Source organism: Morus notabilis, unplaced genomic scaffold (assembly GCF_000414095.1).
Source record: "Morus notabilis unplaced genomic scaffold, ASM41409v2 Scaffold948, whole genome shotgun sequence".
Taxonomy (NCBI): Eukaryota; Viridiplantae; Streptophyta; class Magnoliopsida; order Rosales; family Moraceae; genus Morus; species Morus notabilis.
In genome coordinates this window covers 195855-217200 of record NW_010362042.1, presented here as the reverse complement: position 1 = coordinate 217200, position 21346 = coordinate 195855, and the positions used below count along the sequence as shown (strand labels likewise).

General features: G+C 39.3%; 1 protein-coding gene across 1 annotated transcript; it reads left to right on the top strand.

Annotated features, from left to right (window-relative positions):
• The first annotated feature begins 696 nt into the window (after nucleotides 1-696).
• Nucleotides 697-20450, top strand: LOC21401137 (auxin transport protein BIG). The gene is made up of 14 exons (XM_010100996.2): nucleotides 697-1140; nucleotides 1447-1553; nucleotides 2420-2585; nucleotides 2712-8797; nucleotides 9177-9794; nucleotides 9907-10087; nucleotides 10463-10697; nucleotides 10778-15307; nucleotides 15524-15746; nucleotides 15899-16300; nucleotides 16693-16836; nucleotides 17511-18530; nucleotides 18772-19275; nucleotides 19412-20450. The coding sequence occupies exons 1-14, from the start codon at nucleotides 876-878 to the stop codon at nucleotides 20222-20224; spliced, it is 15294 nt and encodes a 5097-aa protein (XP_010099298.1). The 5' UTR covers nucleotides 697-875; the 3' UTR covers nucleotides 20225-20450.
• Nucleotides 20451-21346: the final 896 nt, after the last annotated feature.

Genomic DNA, 21346 nt, shown 5'->3' with positions numbered 1-21346 from the left:
ATTGGATTTTAAAAATTATCATTTCATTCTAAAAGTCATTCCATCGAACCAAACACACTTTTTGAAATCTAGTTTTTAAATTTTATCTTTTAAATAAATAGTTTTTTTCAATAATTAAATTATTTTTGTTATTATTTTAATTAATTAAATATTGAATTATTTATGATTATTAATTAAGGGTATTTTTGTCAAAATACAATCTACTTCTATTCTATTCTATTATGTTGTCAACCAGACAGTATAATCCTCATTCAGATATTGATTCCATAATCAGTTTATGATTTCAACACATTCCAATTCTATTATATTACTATTCTCATTACTATTCTTATTACAATTCCTCGTCAAGCGCTTCTTTGCCAGCTAAATTTGAATTTTCGGTTCTTCAGATCAAAGTAAAACAACAGTTTATAGACTTTCATGAAAGCAGATACACTTTGGAATCACTTTCTCTTGCCAATAAAGCAAAGAACATTTTCTTTTCTTCTCCACTTCTCTCCAGGAGATTACAAAGTGAGGCACTTTCTTATTAGGAGAATATAGAAAGTTCCATTAAGAAAAATACGAAATTTAATAAAACTTTTCAGATTAATTAAAAATTGATCATTTATGTAATTACGTTACACTGATAAGATATATATATATATTTTTTTTTGTATTAACACAAAATTGTCTAATAGCATTTTATTAATTTTTAATTATTTTTCTCACAAATTCTTCTATCTCCAACGCCAAGGGGGGGGGGGGAAAAAAAAAAAAAAACCTTTATTCCTTGCTCCTAAATTGCCAGCTTCACTCCTGTCTTTCCATCTTAACTCTCTCTCTCTCTCCCTCCTTCATGCAATAGACATCGAAATTCTCTCTGCTCCGTCGCCATGGCGGAGACCTTGACCAGACTCTCCGATGCTCTCTTCAGCGAGAGAAGCGACAACAAGTCCCTGTCGTCCATCGATCTCGTCCAGAATCTTCGCTCCGACGACTCGATCAGACCGGGCCTCGAGCAGCTCTATCGGATTCTCAAATGCGGCATCGACGCCTCCGGAGACGGCAAGCTAGGGCTTCAATCGTGGAACGACTCACAGATTCAAGCAGTTTGCTCGCTAGCGTCCGCGATCGCTTCCGCTTCTCGATCTCTCTCCGGTACTTCGCTTCTCTTCCTTTTTCTTTCCAAAGAGCTGATTTTGGTAACGGAAATTGATTTTGGTTCCCGGTTTTTTGTATAAAGTTCTATTCTTGCTGTTTTTGTCTTTCCTATAATCTTAAAGTACTTCTCAGATTGTAAAGGCTCGGTATCAACTACCAATTAAGTTATAAAGAACTACTCAATTAGTGTTTGAAGTTGCTTTTGAATACCGAGATAAGTTTGATTATTGAATCGATAACCGAACGGTTCTGGAATCAGTATACTTACTTTCTATTATGTCTTTGATGTGGTTCCGTGAATAGTTGAGCTTGTGGACGCGGTTGTTCTTGCGGTTGTACAAAAGTCAGTGGAATTTGCTGTGTGTTATTTGGAGAGATCAGAATTCAGTGGTGATGATTTAAGTATTCAGGTTTGTGGCTTCTTTAGCAACTTTTACTTACTAGGGATTGTTTGGTGGATTACTATTTCCTGTCTTTTTAGACTGTAGAAATGACTGAAAAAGTTTATCAGAACTCCAAAACAACTTCCCTTGTTTTGTTTTTTGTTTGTTTTTTTTTTTTTTGGACGAAAGTTCTTTCATGAGAAACCATGGGGTCGTTTGGTAGCTTTTGCTTATGTTTTTAGTCGGTAAAAGAACAGAAATAAAAGCAATTATTTTTTACTTTGAGCAACAAAAATGCTGAAATGGAGTATATAAAAGTACTTGTAATTACTGATATATGTAGTGACAAGATATAAATATCTGAATCTGGTATGTTTGATAAGTAAGGTCAGTTCGGGTCATATTTTGTGTTAAGCATGTCAATCTCAAAATAGACTGTCCATAGTGGTAGGTTGCCACTGAAAGCAGGCGCTTGCTAAGCACTTTATAGTCAGCAAGAAAAAAAAATGAGGGACTAAATAAATCGATTTGTAACAATTCATATCCTAATTTTAGTCACCACGTTCGTTATAGCTATAATTTTGTTAACAAAATTTTGTAATGGCTGGAAAGTACTGTAGTCAGGGTTTTTCTAATGCAATATTACCACAAGACTTTGGTGATCAATACTTTTAGGTATGGGGCCTTTACACTTTTAGTCTGGGGCCAGTTTGTATGTTATTTTTGTGCTGCTTCCTCTTGTTTTCACACTTAAATAAACGCTTTATTTTTATTGTGTTGATTTTTTTTTTTTAATGATTTTGAGTTCATAATTTATCATTTGCATGCCGGTCTATGCGTACAATTTTCTTACTTATAAGTATAGGTGGTCTAATCTTTATTCAATGTTTCAGAATAATATGGTACAGGTTTTAGAAACAGCTTTGATTGATGGAACAAATAAGGTACCCGAGGCAGTGCAACCTTCGTTAGTAAATAGTCTGTTAGACATGTCACCATTGGTCGTGGGTAGTTCTGGTGGAATTGAGTTTGATAATAGCATTAAGTGCAGTGTTCAAGGTATTTTTTTTTTCCAGTCTTTTTTGTTGATGGGATTGTATGAAGAAGGGTTGATTGAAATTTTTTGTTTGTTTCATGTTAGTTTTATTCTAACAATATAATGTGCTTTTTATATGTTGTCCTCAGAAGGAGCCAGTTGCTTAAGGGAGGAGAAAGTGGTTGATCGACTTTTTATGTCATTAGCTTCCGAGTGCATACAAGCTGATAGACAGACCACTGGATTGAGTGAACCTGTTTTCATGCAAGACTTAAAGAAACTGGTCTTTTTATCACAACACTGCGCTATTGCTCATATGTCATGCATTCAACGGTTGATTTTGGTCTGCAGAGAACTGGTGGCATTTCCAGATATGTTTGATGAGAAGATGACTGGTACAAACTTACGCAAGAGACTGGCGTTAAGCTTGAGGATTTTAAAGCTACTTGGAAGTATTGCAAAGGACATTCCATATATTGAATATGATGTCTCGTTGGTCCAAGTAGTTGCATCGCTTGCTGATAGGCTGCCGTACTTGTTTAAACATGGATTTGAATTTGGTAGCAGTAATGCTGCTGCAGAGGGTAGTTTCGAAAGTCTTATTCTTTCAGTATTGGAAGAATTTCTTGAACTTGCCCGGGTTATTTTCTGCAACAGCAATGTTTTTCTGAATGTTCAGGCTTGCACAGTAGCTTCTATACTAGAGAATTTGGATTCTTCTGTTTGGAGATATAACAAGTCTGCTGCCAACCTGAAGCCTCCACTCATTTACTTTCCTCGATGTGTTATTTACATGTTGAAACTCATCCATGATCTCAAACGACAAACCAATCGAGCTCTTGGTTGGAAGGAGTTGGGCGCAGAGGTTATTGGTGATAGTGTTGGTCCAGAAACTGATTTGCTGTCTTGCCATGTTCATAATGAGAAGGTTCCTTTGCTTAAGCAATACACGTTTGAACAACTTTTGGAGGTGATATTCCCTTCCTCTAATCAGTGGCTGGACAATTTGATGCATGCTATCTTTTTCCTTCATTCTGAGGGGGTAAAATTGAAGCCAAAAGTGGAGAGATCATACTCTATTGGTGCAAAAACTAGTTGCAACTCTGAACTTGAAAATGCAGTTTGCCATGAAGATGAAGCACTTTTTGGAGATCTTTTCTCTGAAAGTGGTCGCTCTGTAGGATCTCTAGATGGTAATGATCAGCCACCTGTTGCTGTCAATTCCAGTTCCAGCCACTGTAACATTCCCATTGAAGCTGCTACTGAACTGTTAAACTTTCTCAAAGTGTGCATTTTTTCTCCTGAATGGCATTCTTCTCTTTTTGAAGATGGCTGCACGAAGCTTAAAGAAGATCATATTGATATATTGCTCTCCATACTTCTATGTCTGGGATATTGTTCTGATGATAGGACTTCTGATAGCTGCTACCCTTTACATGAAGAGAAAAAGCTTGGTCGTGTCCATGAGATTTGCTTTGAACTGTTGCAAGATCTTCTAACACGGCATGCTTTGTCTGATTCACTTGAGGAGTACTTCATTGAGAAAATTCTGAGCATTGAAAACGACACGTTTGTTTACAATGATCAGACCCTAACCTTGCTTGCTCACACTCTTTTCTGTAGAGTGGGTACAGCTGGTAGCAAATTGCGAGCTCAAATTTACAGGGCATATGCTGGTTTTGTGGTTGAGAAGGTAAAAGCTGTTTGTTTAAAATGTCCAAGCCTGAAGGACCTTCTTGGTACCCTTCCTTCTCTGTTTCATATTGAGATTCTTCTTATGGCATTTCACTTATCTTCTGACGTAGAAAAGGCAACACTTTCAAAGTTAATATTTTCTTCCCTCAAAGCAATTGATGCTCCTGCATCGGGTTTTGACATAACACAATTGTCATGTTGGGGGTTACTGGTTTCAAGGTTGATTTTGGTGCTTCGTCATATGATATTGTATGCGCGTACTTGTCCTTCATCGTTGCTTGTACAACTCCGTTCTAAATTGAGGGAATCCCCACACTCATGTTCGCATCTTCCTAATTATATTAATGATCACTTGTCATCTTGGGCTTCAGTGGCGGTAAAGAATGTAATGGGTGCATGCTTTGAGGAAGAGTCGATCATCAATAGCTTGATTAATCAGCTGATTGATGTTTCAGACGTTAACACTTCAGTTTCTAGAGATGTTCTGGGCTTTGGCTGCTTGGGCTTGAGTTGGAATGACATTAATTCAGCCATTTCATGGATTCTGGGGTTCTGGAAAGGTAACCGAGCTACCATGGTGGAAGACCTTATTGTTGAAAGATACATTTTTCTGCTTTGTTGGGATTTTTCTCCCGTCGCTACATCTGATCAAGTGCTTTCTTCATGGTGTGACCCACAGATTCCTGACAGTTCTAACATGGAACATTTCTTTTTCTTTAGCCACTCAGTTCTAGGTCGTTGTGATGGCCTTGCCAGGTGTCCTAATTTTTCTGAAGTTGTACTTGGGTTACTTCGGCACTTGAATGCTAAACATATACCTGAGGACGCGGAGGAACTAGGCTGGGATTTCTTGAGAGACGGAATGTGGCTATCTTTGGTGCTATCCTTACTCAAGGTTGGCATTTGGAGACACGGAATGAACACAATCTGTGGAGTGGGTTCAACGTGGACAGACCATATCTCTAAGGACAACGAGTATAGCATTCTCTCCGAGGGTCTGATTTCATCCATGATGGAGTCTGACCAGGTTGCAGTGCTGATAAAGTTGTTGTCATCTTTGTTGGATAGATATTCGCATGTTCATCAGAAAGGTATTCTGGCTACATTTGGTAACAGCGAGAAGGGTGCTGATACTTTTTCACATTTACTGCTCCTAAAGCATTCTGGATTTGAAAGAGGCCTTCTGGACGAGATTGAGAAGATTCAAACTAGTTCTGCCCAGCTGGAGTCTGTTTTTGACCTCTTACCAAAGTTGGATGCTATTCTTGACAAAAGAGCTCCAGGAGTTTCGAATTTCTCTTGGGAGTTTATGTTGCATGGCTTTCCTTTTAATCTTCATGTTCCTAGCGGAATCCTTCTTTCTTGTCTTCTTAGAATAAGAGGGATAATCTCCGTTTTTGATGGACTTCTCAAAATAGAAGGTGTTAGAGAAAAAGTTTGCTTTGGGACTGAGGTACTTCATCAGATCCTTGATACCGTGATGACTGTCAAGTTTGATCGGATCTTTGAAAGCATTCATGACAAGTGTGATGCAATTTGCGATACCTTGGTTGTGGGATTGGGAAGACCAGATTATTCCAATTTATTTTTACTGGCTCACATGGAGGGATTTTTAAGGGACATCACTGTGAGGGGAGTTAGTGACAGCAGTATCCTTGAGAGCATAATTACCAAGGCTATTGATACCATGGACAGTCTCAGGAAAGATCCTTCAAAGTTTGATATTTTCAAATTTTATCTTGGTGTAGAAGATGCTTCAGAGAAGCTGAAGGAGCTCTCTGAGCTCCAACGTGGTGATTTATTGGTTCTAATCAATTCTCTGGATAATTGTTATTCGGAATCAGTTAATGTGAAGGTTCTTAACTTCTTTCTGGATCTGTTAGCTGGAGAGTTGTGTCCTGATCTCAAGCAGAAGATACAAAAAAAATTCCTCGGAATGGATTTGCTTTGCCTGTCAAAGTGGTTGGAAAAGAGACTTTTAGGTTCCATCATGGAGGCTTCAGGTGGAGTCAGCAGTGGAAAAGGATGTTCTGTTTCACTCAGAGAATCAACTATGAGTTTCATTTTATGTCTTGTGTCCTCACCTTCTGAGTTGCAATCAAGAGAACTGCAGTCCCACATCTTTGAAGCGGTCCTGGGATCTCTTGATCTTGCATTTATGCTATTTGATATTCATGTAGCCAAGTCTTATTTCCATTTTACTATCCAACTGGCTAAAGGTGAAAATTCGATGAAACTGCTACTAAAGAGGACTTTGATGTTGATGGAGAAGCTGGCTGGTGATGAACGTCTACTGCCTGGGTTAAAATTCCTTTTTGGATTTCTTGGAATTGTTTTAAGTGACTGTGGCTCTGGGAGAAATTTCCCAGAAAGGTCTTCAAGAAATTCTTTGTCCAGCAATACTTTCGGTGTGGGACCTGTCACTTCTAGGCCTGTAGGCTCAAGGAAGAACTCTGAAACATTGGTTCTTTCTGCTAATCAAGAAGGGGGATCCACTACTCTTGAATGTGATGGAACTTCTGTAGATGAGGATGAGGATGATGGAACTTCTGATGGTGAGGTCGCCAGCTTAGATAAGGATGAGGAAGAGGATAGTAACAGTGAAAAGGCCCTTGCTTCTAGAGTTTGCACATTTACATCCAGTGGTAGCAATTTCATGGAACAACACTGGTACTTTTGTTACACATGTGATCTGACTGTCTCAAAAGGATGCTGCTCTGTGTGTGCAAAAGTTTGTCATCGTGGTCATCGTGTTGTTTACTCTCGTTCGAGTCGTTTCTTTTGTGATTGTGGAGCTGGTGGAGTCAGAGGGAGCAATTGTCAATGCTTAAAGCCACGCAAATTCACTGGAAGCAGCAGTGCACCAGTTCGTAATGCCAGTAATTTTCAGTCATTTTTACCATTCCCAGAGGATGGAGATCAGCTGCCAGAAAGTGATTCAGATCTTGACGAGGATACTAATACAGATGTGGATAATACAACGAGGTTGTACATTCAAAGAGAGCTTCAAGATGGGATCCCACTACTGCTTGAAGAACTTGATTTTGAAGCTCGGATGCTTGACCTTTGTTCTTCTTTGTTGCCTTCTATAACTAGTAAACGGGACTCTAATCTCTCAAAGGATAATAAAATCAGTCTTGGTAAAGACAAGGTCCTTACGTTCGCTGTTGATCTCTTGCAACTGAAGAAGGCATATAAAAGTGGGTCATTGGACTTGAAGATAAAGGCAGACTATTCGAATGCCAAGGAACTTAAATCACATTTAGCTAGTGGATCTCTTGTCAAATCTTTGCTTAGTGTCAGTAGTCGAGGGCGACTAGCAGTTGGAGAAGGTGACAAAGTTGCCATATTTGATGTTGGTCAGTTAATCGGACAAGCCACCATTGCACCTGTGACAGCAGACAAGACAAATGTTAAGCCTCTGTCTAAGAACATTGTTCGCTTTGAAATTGTGCATCTTACTTTCAATTCAGTGATGGAGAATTACCTTGCTGTAGCGGGCTACGAAGACTGCCAGGTGCTCACATTGAATCCACGTGGTGAGGTGACTGATCGTCTTGCCATTGAACTTGCACTCCAAGGTGCGTATATCAGACGGGTGGAGTGGGTTCCAGGTTCTCAAGTTCAGTTGATGGTGGTTACCAACAAATTCGTCAAAATATATGATCTATCTCAGGATAACATAAGTCCTGTCCACTACTTCACCTTGCCAGATGACATGATCGTTGATGCAACACTTTTTGTGGCTCAGAGAAAGATGTTCCTGATTGTTCTTTCAGAACAGGGAAATTTATACAAACTAGAGTTGTCAGTAGAAGGCATGGTTGGGGCTACCCCATTGACAGAAATAGTTCAAATACAGGGCGGAAATATACATGCAAAGGGCTCTTCTTTGTACTTCTCATCAACCTATAAGTTACTGTTTGTGTCTTATCAGGATGGCACTACTTTGGTAGGTAGGCTAAGCCCTAATGCTACATCTCTAAGTGAGACATCTGCTGTGTATGAGGAAGAACAAGATGGTAAGTTGCGACCAGCAGGGCTGCACCGTTGGAAAGAGTTGCTGGCTGGTACTGGATTATTTGTTTGCTCCTCAAGTGTAAAATCAAATTCAGTTCTGGCTGTATCCATGGGCTCTAATGAGTTATTTGCTCAGAACCTGCGGCATGCAGTAGGTTCAACCTCATCTTTAGTTGGCGTAACTGCTTACAAGCCTTTATCCAAAGACAAAATTCATTGTCTTGTCTTACATGATGATGGTAGCCTTCAGATATACTCACATGTTCCAGTAGGAGTTGATGCTGCTACTAATTTAACAGCAGAGAAGGTTAAAAAATTGGGTTCGGGTATTCTCAGCAACAAGGCTTATGCTGGTGTGAACCCGGACTTCTCACTGGATTTCTTTGAGAAGACTGTCTGCATAACCTCAGATGTTAAACTGGGTGCTGATGCGATTAGAAATGGGGATTCTGAAGGAGCGAAACAGAGCTTGGCATCTGAGGATGGCTTTTTGGAAAGCCCCAGCCCATCAGGATTTAAGGTATTGTTGTGTAGTTTATGACGCTTGCTTGGAATTGCTTCTTCTAGATCTAGGTGCCGATTCTCTACAATGGCTCCATTTTGTTTACTTTACATTGCCTCCATTGCCTTATTTCATTTCTCTTAGCCTTTTCGTTTCATTTTTATTTTCTAGTTTATTTGATCCAGGATTCCTACTTCTTTTCTTTTCTTTTTTTTGAAAAGAGATTGAGGATTCCTGTTATATGAGAACCTTGCAGAAATTCATTTTACTAGTAGCATATCTATGATTTGGCTTAATTTCATCAAGCGTATATACGATTTGGCTTAATTTCATCACATACACATTGTCTGGTTACTTTGCTTATCTAATTATGAATTTTTGTCATTGTCTTTTCCAGATATCCGTCTTCAATTCAAACCCTGATGTGGTTATGGTTGGTTTTCGTTTGCATGTGGGTAATACATCTGCAAACCATATTCCTTCTGAAATTACTATTTTCCAGAGGGTTATCAAATTAGATGAGGGGATGCGATCTTGGTATGATATACCATTCACAGTTGCTGAATCACTTCTTGCTGATGAAGAGTTTACAATCTCTGTTGGGTCATCTTTTAATGGCTCTGCACTGCCTAGAATTGACTCTCTTGAAGTATATGGTAGGGCTAAGGATGAGTTTGGTTGGAAAGAGAAAATGGATGCTGTACTGGACATGGAAGCTCGTGTGCTTGGTTGTAATTCCTCCCTTTCTGGATCTGGTAGAAAACGCCGGTCTATGCAGTCTGCCTCTGTCCAAGAGCAGGTCATTGCAGATGGCTTAAAGCTTCTGTCCAAACTTTATTCATCGTGTAGGTCACAAGGATGCTCAATGGTTGAGGAAGTACATTCAGAGCTAAGCAAACTCAAGTGCAGGCAATTACTTGAAAAGATATTTGAAAGTGACCGAGAACCCTTGTTGCAGGTGGCTGCTTGCCATGTGTTGCAGGCTGTGTTTCCGAAAAAAGATATATATTATCATGTAATTTCTATTGCCATGGTCCTTTGTAACTCAGAATGTACATTGTATTCGTTTGAACATTTGTGTATGAATTTAGGCATTATTCAGTCACTGATAAGATCTCCTAACACAGGTTAAGGACACCATGCGGCTTCTTGGAGTGGTGAAATCAACTTCTGCACTCTCGTCGAGGCTTGGAGCTGGTGGTATTGCTGGAGCATGTCTAATTGATGAGTTTACAGCCCAGATGCGTGCAGTCTCTAAGATTGCATTGCACCGTCGTTCTAACTTGGCGACCTTTCTTGAAACAAATGGTACATATGTTTCCAGATATGCCATATTGTTTTAGCTTCTTATTTGTTACTTCTTATAGACGTAGGTGATCTGATCCAAAGCATGAATATTGTATTCCTAAAATATTGTGTCCTTAAGAAAGTGAAATTGTGGTTTTTGTCATATTTATTAACTTGCGAATTCTCCCAAAAGCTTAAGCTTTTATAGGAGCTGGTCCACCAATATATTTATTTTCTAATTAAATTTATAGGTTTATTTGTATAACTTAGCCAAATTTAGGACATTATTTTTCTCAATTCTAGTCATTTTCTAGGTGATTCCAGTTGCTTTTCACTTAATAAATTACAGAAGATGTTACTTATTGCATAACTAACTGTGCTTCCCATCTAATATAGGTTCTGAAGTGGTAGATGGCCTAATGCAAGTACTTTGGAGAATTCTCGATTTTGAGCAGCCTGACACACAAACTATGAATAATATTGTTGTATCATCTGTTGAACTCATTTATTGTTATGCGGAGTGTCTCGCTTTACATGGAAAGGAGCCAGGAGTGCACTCTGTTGCTCCAGCTGTTGGCTTATTTAAGAAGCTTATGTTTTCCCCTAATGAAGCTGTTCAGACTTCTAGCAGGTAGTTAAAACCTTATTCAAATACACCAATTTTGGAGTTCTATTTCTAGGTGTTAACTAAAACTTACATTTCCCTTTCAGCTTGGCTATATCTTCAAGATTGCTTCAAGTTCCGTTTCCAAAGCAAACCATGTTGGCTACAGATGATGCCGTGGAAAATGCAGTAGCTAGTATGCCTGCTGAAGCAACTAGTAGAAATGCGCAAGTACTGAATGAGGAAGATTCTATCAATTCATCCGTACAATACTGTTGTGATGGTTGTTCCACTGTTCCTATACTTAGAAGGCGATGGCATTGTACCATTTGTCCTGATTTTGATTTATGTGAAGCCTGCTATGAAGTACTAGATGCTGACAGGCTTCCTCTGCCACATTCTAGAGATCATCCAATGAAAGCAATTCCAATTGAAGTGGAATCATTGGGGGAAGACGGGAATGAATTTCACTTCACACCTGATGACACTAGTGATCCAAGTATGTTGCCAGGTCCGACAGATTCCAGCATTCAGAATTCCGCTCCATCAATTCATGTCCTAGAACCCAATGAATCTGGAGAGTTTTCTGCCTCAGTGAATGACACAGTGTCAATTTCTGCTTCAAAACGGGCTCTGAATTCCTTGATTTTGTCTGAGCTTCTTGAACAGTTAAAAGGATGGATGCAGTCAACTTCTGGTGTTCGGGCAATCCCTATTATGCAGCTTTTCTATCGATTGTCATCAGCTGTTGGTGGACCTTTCATCGACGTTTCAAAGTCTGAAAACTTAGATCTGGAGAAATTAATTAAATGGTTTTTGGTTGAAATTAATCTTAACCAGCCTTTTGATGCTAGGACCCGCTCTTCTTTTGGTGAAGTTGCAATTCTAGTCTTCATGTTCTTCACCTTGATGCTTCGGAACTGGCATCAACCTGGTAGTGATGGTTCCACTTCAAAACCTACTACAGACACACGTGATAAAACTGTTGGCCATGTTGCACCCTCTACTGCACCATCATCTTCCTCTGATGATCAAGAAAAGAATGATTTTGCATCCCAGCTGCTTCAAGCTTGCAATTCACTTAGGCAACAATCTTTTGTCAGCTATTTAATGGACATCCTGCAGCAGCTGGTGCATGTTTTCAAGTCCCCAGCCACTGGTCATGAAAATGGGAGTCCTGGCTCTGGTTGTGGAGCTCTCTTAACAGTCCGAAGGGATTTGCCAGCAGGTAACTTCTCTCCCTTTTTCTCGGACTCGTACGCTAAAGCTCATCGCACAGATATTTTTGCGGACTATCATAGACTATTGTTGGAGAATACTTTTCGGTTGGTGTATTCCCTGGTTCGACCAGAAAAGCAAGATAAGACTGGGGAGAAAGAGAAGGTTTTCAAGATTTCTCCTGGCAAGGATTTGAAACTAGAAGGATATCAGGACGTTCTCTGTAGTTACATTAACAATACGCACACAAATTTCGTGAGAAGATATGCCAGAAGACTTTTCCTGCATCTCTGTGGAAGCAAAACTCACTACTACAGTGTCAGAGACTCTTGGCAGTTTTTGAGTGAGATGAAGAAACTTTTCAAACATATAAACAAATCAGGTGGTTTTCATAATCCTGTACCATATGAGAGAAGTGTTAAGATAGTGAAGTCCTTGTGTACTATGGCAGAAGCAGCAGCGGCACGGCCTCGAAACTGGCAGAAGTACTGTTTGAGGCATGGAGATGTTCTACCTTTCTTGATGAATGGAGTATTTTATCTTGGAGAAGAGTCAGTTGTTCAGGCTCTGAAGCTTTTAAATCTGGCCTTCTATACAGGCAAAGATGTCAGCAACTCTCTGCAGAAAAATGAAGCTGCAGATTCAGGAATCAGTTCAAACAAAACGGGTGCACAATCTCTGGAACCAAAGAAGAAAAAGAAAGGTGAAGATGGAGCTGAAACTGGTTCAGAGAAGTCCTGTTCGGATATGGAGTCTGCCGTTGAGATCTTCACTGATAAGGGTGGAGAAATCTTAACGCAATTCATTGAATACTTTCTGCTGGAGTGGAATTCGAGTTCTGTCCGTGCAGAGGCCAAGTCCGTTCTTTATGGTGTCTGGCATCATGCAAAGCATTCATTCAGGGAAACCATGCTGGCGGCCCTCTTGCAGAAAGTAAAGTGTCTACCAATGTACGGTCAGAACATCGTTGAGTATACTGAACTTATCACGTGGTTGTTGGGAAAAGTTCCTGATTCCAGTCTGAAGCAACAAAATGCTGAACTTGTGGACCGATGTTTGACCTCTGATGTAATTAGGTCCATCTTTGAAACACTTCATTCCCAGAACGAGCTTTTAGCTAATCATCCAAATTCTCGGATATACAACACTTTAAGTGGACTAGTTGAATTTGATGGTTACTATCTTGAGAGTGAGCCTTGTGTTGCTTGTAGCTCACCTGAGGTACCCTACAGCAGGATGAAGCTAGAAAGTCTGAAATCGGAAACAAAATTTACTGACAACCGTATAATAGTGAAATGCACTGGTAGTTACACCATCCAGACAGTGACCATGAATGTTCATGATGCCAGGAAGTCTAAATCCGTGAAAGTTTTGAATTTGTATTACAACAATCGACCTGTGGCTGACTTGTCAGAGCTGAAAAATAATTGGTCCTTGTGGAAGCGTGCTAAGAGTTGTCATCTTGCTTTCAACCAAACAGAACTGAAAGTAGAATTCCCTATTCCGATAACAGCTTGTAACTTCATGATTGAGTTGGATTCCTTTTATGAGAATCTTCAGGCTTTATCTCTCGAACCATTGCAGTGCCCTCGTTGCAGCCGACCAGTTACAGATAAGCACGGTATCTGTGGCAACTGCCATGAGAATGCATATCAGTGCAGACAATGCCGTAACATCAATTATGAAAATCTGGACTCTTTCTTGTGCAATGAATGTGGATACAGTAAGTATGGCAGGTTTGAGTTCAATTTCATGGCAAAACCAAGTTTTACCTTTGATAATATGGAGAACGACGAAGATATGAAGAAAGGGTTGGCTGCAATTGAATCGGAATCAGAAAATGCCCACAGAAGATATCAGCAACTTTTGGGATTCAAGAAGCCCCTTCTGAAGATTGTATCAAGCATAGGTGAGAATGAAATGGACTCGCAGCAGAAGGACTCCGTGCAGCAAATGATGGTCTCATTGCCTGGACCTTCATGTAAGATAAATCGTAAAATAGCTCTCCTTGGTGTCCTATATGGTGAGAAGTGCAAAGCAGCTTTTGATTCTGTAAGCAAAAGTGTACAGACATTGCAAGGGCTACGTCGGGTTTTGATGAATTATTTGCATCAGAAGAACTCTGATAGTGGAGTAGCTTCATCAAGATTTGTGGTTTCAAGGTCCCCAAATAATTGTTATGGCTGTGCTAGTACATTTGTGATTCAATGTCTCGAGATTTTGCAGGTGTTGTCAAAGCATCCAAATTCTAAGAAACAGCTTGTTGCAGCTGGCATCTTATCGGAGTTATTTGAAAATAATATTCACCAAGGTCCTAAAGCAGCTCGCATCCAAGCTAGGGCTGTTCTTTGTGCGTTCTCAGAGGGTGACATAAATGCAGTGACTGAATTGAACAGTTTAATACAGAGGAAGGTTATGTATTGCCTTGAACATCATCGCTCCATGGACATTGCCCTTGCCACACGTGAAGAATTGTCTTTGCTTTCAGAAGTATGTTCTTTGACTGATGAGTTTTGGGAATCAAGGTTGCGTGTTGTTTTTCAGCTGTTGTTTTCTTCCATCAAATTGGGTGCCAAACATCCTGCAATATCCGAGCATATTATTCTCCCTTGTTTGAGGATTATATCCCAGGCATGTACGCCTCCAAAACCTGATGGAGCAGACAAAGAATCTAGCGTAGGAAAATCTAGTTCCATTTCACAGACTAAGGAGGAAAGCAACTTAAATGTTTCTGCATCTTTTGCTGGACTCGTCAGTGGAAGCAAGTCTATTCCAGAATCAGAGAAAAATTGGGACGCTTCTCAACGAAACCAGGATATTCAATTACTAAGCTATGCAGAATGGGAGAAGGGCGCATCTTATCTTGATTTTGTCAGAAGGCAATACAAAGTGTCCCAGGCAATCAAAGGTGGTACCCAGAGGTCGCGGCCCCAAAGACAAGATTTCCTGGCTCTCAAATATGCTCTTAGGTGGAAGCGCCGTGCTACTAAGAATACCAGAAGTGATTTATCAGTGTTCGAGCTGGGTTCATGGGTTACAGAACTTGTTCTGAGTGCTTGTTCTCAATCTATAAGGTCGGAAATGTGCATGTTGATAAGTTTGCTCTGTGCCCAGAGTTCATCAAGACGATTTCGGTTGTTGAACTTGCTTGTGTCTTTGTTACCGGAAACCCTTTCTGCTGGAGAAAGTGCTGCAGAGTATTTTGAATTGCTCTTCAAAATGATAGAGTCGGAAGATTCTCGTCTTTTCTTAACTGTCCGAGGATGTCTACGCACCATTTGTAAACTAATTACACAAGAGGTGGGAAATGTTGAATCTCTGGAAAGGAGCCTGCGCATTGACATTTCCCAGGGATTTATTCTTCATAAACTTATAGAGCTTCTTGGTAAATTTTTGGAGGTTCCCAATATTAGGTCCAGGTATTCTTGCTTTCTTACCAAATTTTTTCTTCTTGTTGTTTATTGTTGTTCTTTTTTATTATTATTATTATTTACTGCTTGAGATATTTTTAATCGTGTCAAATCTTTTCTTAAAACTTTTCAGAGTCTATTTTGCATTTTATGCTGTAACGTAAATCGTATAATATTTCACTATATCATTCACATATATCCTCTCTGTTCAAATATTTATGCTAGATTCATGCACGACAATCTGCTCTCTGAAGTTCTGGAGGCTCTTATTGTTATCCGCGGCCTGATAGTGCAGAAGACAAAGGTAATTAGTGATTGCAATCGGCTTCTGAAAGATCTGTTAGATAGTCTTCTCCTTGAAAACAGTGAAAATAAGCGGCAATTCATCCGAGCCTGTATATGTGGATTGCAAATTCACAGAGAGGAGAGAAAAGGACGAACTTGCCTGGTATGGATGAAACTAAACATTATATTTGATGAATGCATTGGCTTTCCTCTGTAGCTGCCGCTTGAACCTTTTAATGTGTGATAAGTTATACTTGTGAAATTCCCTTTTTGCTTTTGGTGCTAACTTTTTTCTTGTTTCAATCATATGTACAGTTTATCCTAGAGCAGCTCTGCAATCTGATTTGCCCATCAAAACCAGAGCCAGTATATCTGTTGGTGCTAAATAAGGCACATACTCAAGAAGAGTTTATCAGAGGGTCAATGACGAAGAATCCTTATTCTAGTGCTGAGATTGGTCCATTGATGCGCAATGTAAAGAATAAAATTTGCCATCAGTTGGATCTATTAGGTCTTCTGGAAGATGACTTTGGCATGGAGTTGCTAGTTGCTGGGAATATCATATCTCTTGATTTAAGCATAGCACAAGTATATGAGCAAGTCTGGAAGAAATCGAATCACTCTTCAAATGCGCTGTCTAATACAACCTTGTTATCTTCTAATGTTGTTACATCAGGAAGAGATTGTCCCCCTATGACTGTGACTTATCGGCTTCAGGTTTGTAAAGCTTAACTTTTCTTTGATGATTTTCTATGAAAAACGGGCTTCTGTGTTATTAACAGCCCAAAACATGTAAGCCAAATCAAACCAAACAAACCAATGCAGGTTGGTTTTGTTTGGTTGCTATATTGTGAAACTGAGGGTATATTCAAATACAAAAGTTGAATTTTTAGCGTGGTGTTTTTTCAGCCTATAAGCTACCCAAACCAAACCGTAATCCTTATTAAGAAAATGATGTTGGTATATCATAATTTTTCTTTTCTTTTTCCGGGTTTCATTTGTTAGAAAATATCTGTTTTATTCAGAGCATGTGTATACATTTAATAGGAGAGGCATCATTTTTTTTTTTTAAAAAAGAGCCGTATCAATGGGTGTTGTACTGTTGGCAGGGATTAGATGGTGAGGCGACTGAGCCAATGATTAAAGAGTTGGAAGAAGATAGAGAAGAGTCGCAAGATCCAGAGGTTGAGTTTGCAATTGCTGGTGCTGTTCGAGAGTATGGTGGGCTAGAAATTATATTGGGAATGATCCAGGTGTGTGAATTATTATGCTACTGTCTATGAGGCAACACTTCTTGTTTTGGCTTGAAAGTCTATTGAGGTGACTTGAAATCTATATACGTCTCTTTTTTTGGCTTGAAAGTCTATTGAGGCGACTTTGAAACCTATATATTCAATTTTGTCGTTATCAGTTTAGCCATGAAAACTTAATTTAAAAAAATAAAAAAATTTCTGCTGTCTTTAAATTTGGTTGGCTGTACATGGATTTTTTTGGCTTGAAAGTCTATTGAGTCGACTTTGAAACCTATATATTCAATTTTGTCATTATCAGTTTAGCCGTGAAAACTTAATTTTAAAAAATAAATAAATAAAAAATTTTCTGCTGTCTTTAAATTTGGTTGGCTCTACATGGATTTTTGATTGCTATAGTATGTAGAACCATAAGAGATGCTGCGGAGACGGGATAATTTTGTTAAAAATTAGATTAATTGGTAACCCAAGTGAGACAGTCATGATATAAAACAGCAATTTATAAAGTAGTCTATATTACGAAAAGGGTGTTTTCTGTTTATTTATCTATTTATTTGTTTTAATATATTCATCAAGGCGCTGTGCTAAAAACTAGTCCTTGGAGCAAATTTTGAACTGCAAAGTTCCTGTTGTGCTCTCCAAAAAATGAAACATCTTATTTTTGTTTCCTTGTACAGCGTTTGAGAGATGATTTCAAATCCAACCAAGAACAGTTGGTAGCAGTCCTTAATCTTCTAATGCATTGCTGTAAAATAAGAGAGAACAGACGAGCATTGTTGAGGTTAGGGGGTTTAGGTCTGCTACTTGAAACTGCAAGGCGTGCTTTCTCTGTGGATGCCATGGAGCCAGCTGAAGGTATTCTTTTAATTGTGGAGACTCTAACACTGGAAGCAAATGAAAGTGACAATATTAGCATCACGCAGAATGCTCTTACTGTTAGCAGTGAAGAAACAGGTGAACAGGCCAAGAAAATTGTTCTCATGTTCCTGGAGAGATTGTCCCATCCTTTGGGCCTTAAGAAATCAAACAAACAGCAAAGGAATACTGAGATGGTTGCAAGAATCCTTCCCTACCTAACGTATGGTGAGCCTGCAGCAATGGAAGCACTTATCGAGCATTTTAGCCCATACTTGCAAGACTGGAATGAGTTCGACAGGTTGCAAAAACAATATGAAGACAACCCCAAAGATGAGAGCATTGCCCAACAAGCTGCTAAGCAGAGGTTCACATTGGAAAATTTTGTTCGAGTTTCAGAGTCTCTTAAAACAAGTTCCTGCGGGGAGAGACTGAAAGACATCATCCTCGAGAGGGGAATCACAGGTGTTGCAGTTGCACACCTGAGGGATAGTTTTGCAGTTGCCGGGCAAGCTGGCTTTAAATCTAGTGCAGAATGGGCGTTGGGTTTAAAATTGCCATCTGTGCCTTTGATATTGTCTATGTTGAGGGGTTTGTCTATGGGGCATTTGGCAACTCAGAGGTGCATCGATGAAGGGGAGATTTTACCATTGCTCCACGTCCTTGAAGGTGCCACTGGAGAAAATGAGATTGGAGCTAGGGCTGAAAACTTGCTCGACACACTTTCTAATAAGGAGGGAAATGGAGATGGTTTCTTGGAGGAGAAGGTGAGAAGGTTGAGGCATGCCACTAGGGATGAAATGAGGCGCCTAGCTTTAAGGAAGAGAGAACAATTGCTCCAGGTACGTACCGTGAACTTATTCCACCATTCAGTTGACATTTTCTTCCGAGCACAATAAAGTACATACAACTATGTCTAATATATAGTATTTACTTTACAGTGGTTACATGAATTCTCCAGGAGAATTGTATATAATACAGACTAGAGAATATTTTGCAAATATCTCTGTTGATGAAACTAGGGTGGTTAATTTTTATCATGAAGAAGCTGCTAATTTTCTTGGGAAACACTGTCTCGTCCAGGGGCTTGGAATGCGTCAGGAGCTAGCATCAGATGGTGGTGAGCGTATTGTTGTTGCTCGTCCACTTCTTGAAGGTTTTGAAGATGTGGAAGAGGAAGAGGATGGGTTGGCATGCATGGTGTGCCGTGAGGGCTATAGTTTGAGGCCAACGGACTTGCTGGGGGTTTACTCTTACAGCAAGCGGGTGAATCTGGGTGCTAAGACTTCTGGTAATGCTCATGCGGACTGTGTTTACACCACAGTCAGTTATTTCAACATTATTCATTTCCAGTGCCATCAGGAGGCTAAACGAGCCGACGCCGCACTTAAGAATCCAAAGAAAGAGTGGGAAGGAGCTACTCTAAGGAACAACGAATCTCTTTGCAATTCTCTCTTCCCTGTGAGAGGTCCATCAGTTCCGCTAGCACAATATGTTCGCTATGTTGACCAATACTGGGACAACCTCAATGCTCTTGGTCGTGCTGATGGGAGCCGACTTAGGCTATTAACTTATGACATTGTTATGGTATAACACATTTTCCTGGAGTTTTACCGTTGCATTTTATGTTTGTATTTGTTTTTTACAAGTCTGGATCTATTAGATGATGATTTTCACTCTAGCTTAATGTGCTTCTGAGCTCACATTTCATGTTCTCTTGCAGATGCTTGCTCGTTTTGCAACAGGGGCATCATTCAGTGCAGAAAGTAGAGGTGGCGGAAGGGAGAGTAATTCTAGATTTCTTCCTTTCATGATCCAAATGGCCCGTCACCTTCTTGATCAAGGAAGCCCTTCTCAGTGCCGTACCATGGCCAAGGCAGTAACAACATATTTGACATCTTCTACAGCAGAATCCAGACCTTCCACTCCTGGAACACAACCTTCTCAAGGCACTGAAGAAACTGTCCAATTTATGATGGTAAATTCACTTCTTTCAGAGTCTTATGAATCGTGGCTGCAACATCGGCGTGCCTTCTTGCAGCGTGGAATATATCATGCATACATGCAACACACTCATGGTTGGTCATCTGCCCGTGCACCATCATCTATTATCAAAATAGAATCGGGGAGTACCAGCAGAAGCCCTACTTCAGAAACCAGGAATGCTGATGATCTTTTGCCTATTGTCCGACCGATGCTTGTCTACACAGGCCTAATTGAGCAGCTGCAACATTTCTTCAAGGTCAAAAAGTCACCAAATGTGGCGTCAGCTAAAAGAGAAGGGACTTCTGCTGTACCAGAAGGGGATGATGACAGTGTGGAAGCTTGGGAAGTAGTGATGAAAGAGCGACTACTGAATGTTAGGGAGATGGTCGGATTCTCTAAGGAGCTCTTGTCATGGCTCGATGAGATGAACTCCGCCACCGATTTGCAGGAGGCTTTTGACATCATTGGCGTGCTAGCTGATGTATTATGCGGCAGCTTTACCCAGTGCGAGGATTTTGTGCACGCTGCAATCAACGCAGGGAAAACCTAGTTTATATAATGTAAAAGTGGGGAGTATTGTACGTGTCTTCATGCACTATATTGGTTTGTGCAGCTTTTTACGATGTAAAAATTAATGACCTTTGTACATGAATTTTCATCTTGATTGATCCCCAGAAGAGAGAAACGGGGTTATAAACTATACATGTTTTATCCAACTTTGAGTCTCCATTGAACACATGCGGCTCCTTGGCAATGAATTATGCTTTCCCATTAAACGTGCTTTGTACGTACAATTAAGTGCTCTAAGATGTTTTAGCAACCAAAAAAAAAAAAAAAAAAAACAGAGAGAGAGAGAGAGAAAAAGAAGTGCTCTAAGCTGTTATGCTTATGCATGTATAACAGTATAAGCAATAAACTAAAGGTGGTGCACCTCTCTTTTTAATCTCTACACCCCCTTAAATTAAAAATTTCTTATTACGAAAACACCCTTAAATAAAATGACCAAAAAGGGCAATAGATTTAATTATATAATTAAATTTTATTACGAAAGGAAAATTAATGATAGAGGGTCTTTTTTTTTTCTCCATACACTCACCCCATTATCATATTGACAAATTATAAATTATTTCTATTTTAAAAATCTATAGCAAAACTCTAATTTCTACCTTTAAATCACTATTTTCAAAAATTACATGGTATGTTAAATTTTCTTTACTATTGTATTTCATTTTGTGTTTATATTTGTTTACTAATCAATTTTTTAAGCTAATCATTTTATTTTGTTTCATTTTTCGTAATGTGAGATTATGATTTCCCTTCGGTCTATTCTCTCTCTTTCTTCTCTAAAAATGCTGCTTGTGGTCGTGGGCGCTAAAACACTTATGCACATAGTTGTATAGATATCTTGATGCAGTTTGTCCACTATGCAATATGAGGGCTTATGTTTTTTAATTGTTTTCATTTACTTTTTTTTTAATTGTTTTAACTTGGTTTTTTTTTAAACGTTTTTACAGGATAAAGTTTATATTCAATGCAATAATATTTATTCAGATTCGTAAATGAATTTACTACTTCTCAGGTGACAAAAATTAAAATAAGAATTTTCTTTTTTGGACTTTGGTTTTTAAAAGTTGCTCATTATCAAAAAAAAAAAAAGAAAAGAAAAGAAAAG

Bases quoted from the DNA above. Each gene is read 5' to 3' on its own strand.
- LOC21401137 (XM_010100996.2), top strand. From the start codon at position 876: ATGGCGGAGACCTTGACCAGACTCTCCGATGCTCTCTTCAGCGAGAGA. The intron at 8,798-9,176 runs GTATTGTTGTGT...TGTCTTTTCCAG, and splicing joins CCAGCCCATCAGGATTTAAG to ATATCCGTCTTCAATTCAAA. The intron at 18,531-18,771 runs GTACGTACCGTG...TGTCTCGTCCAG, and splicing joins AGAGAGAACAATTGCTCCAG to GGGCTTGGAATGCGTCAGGA.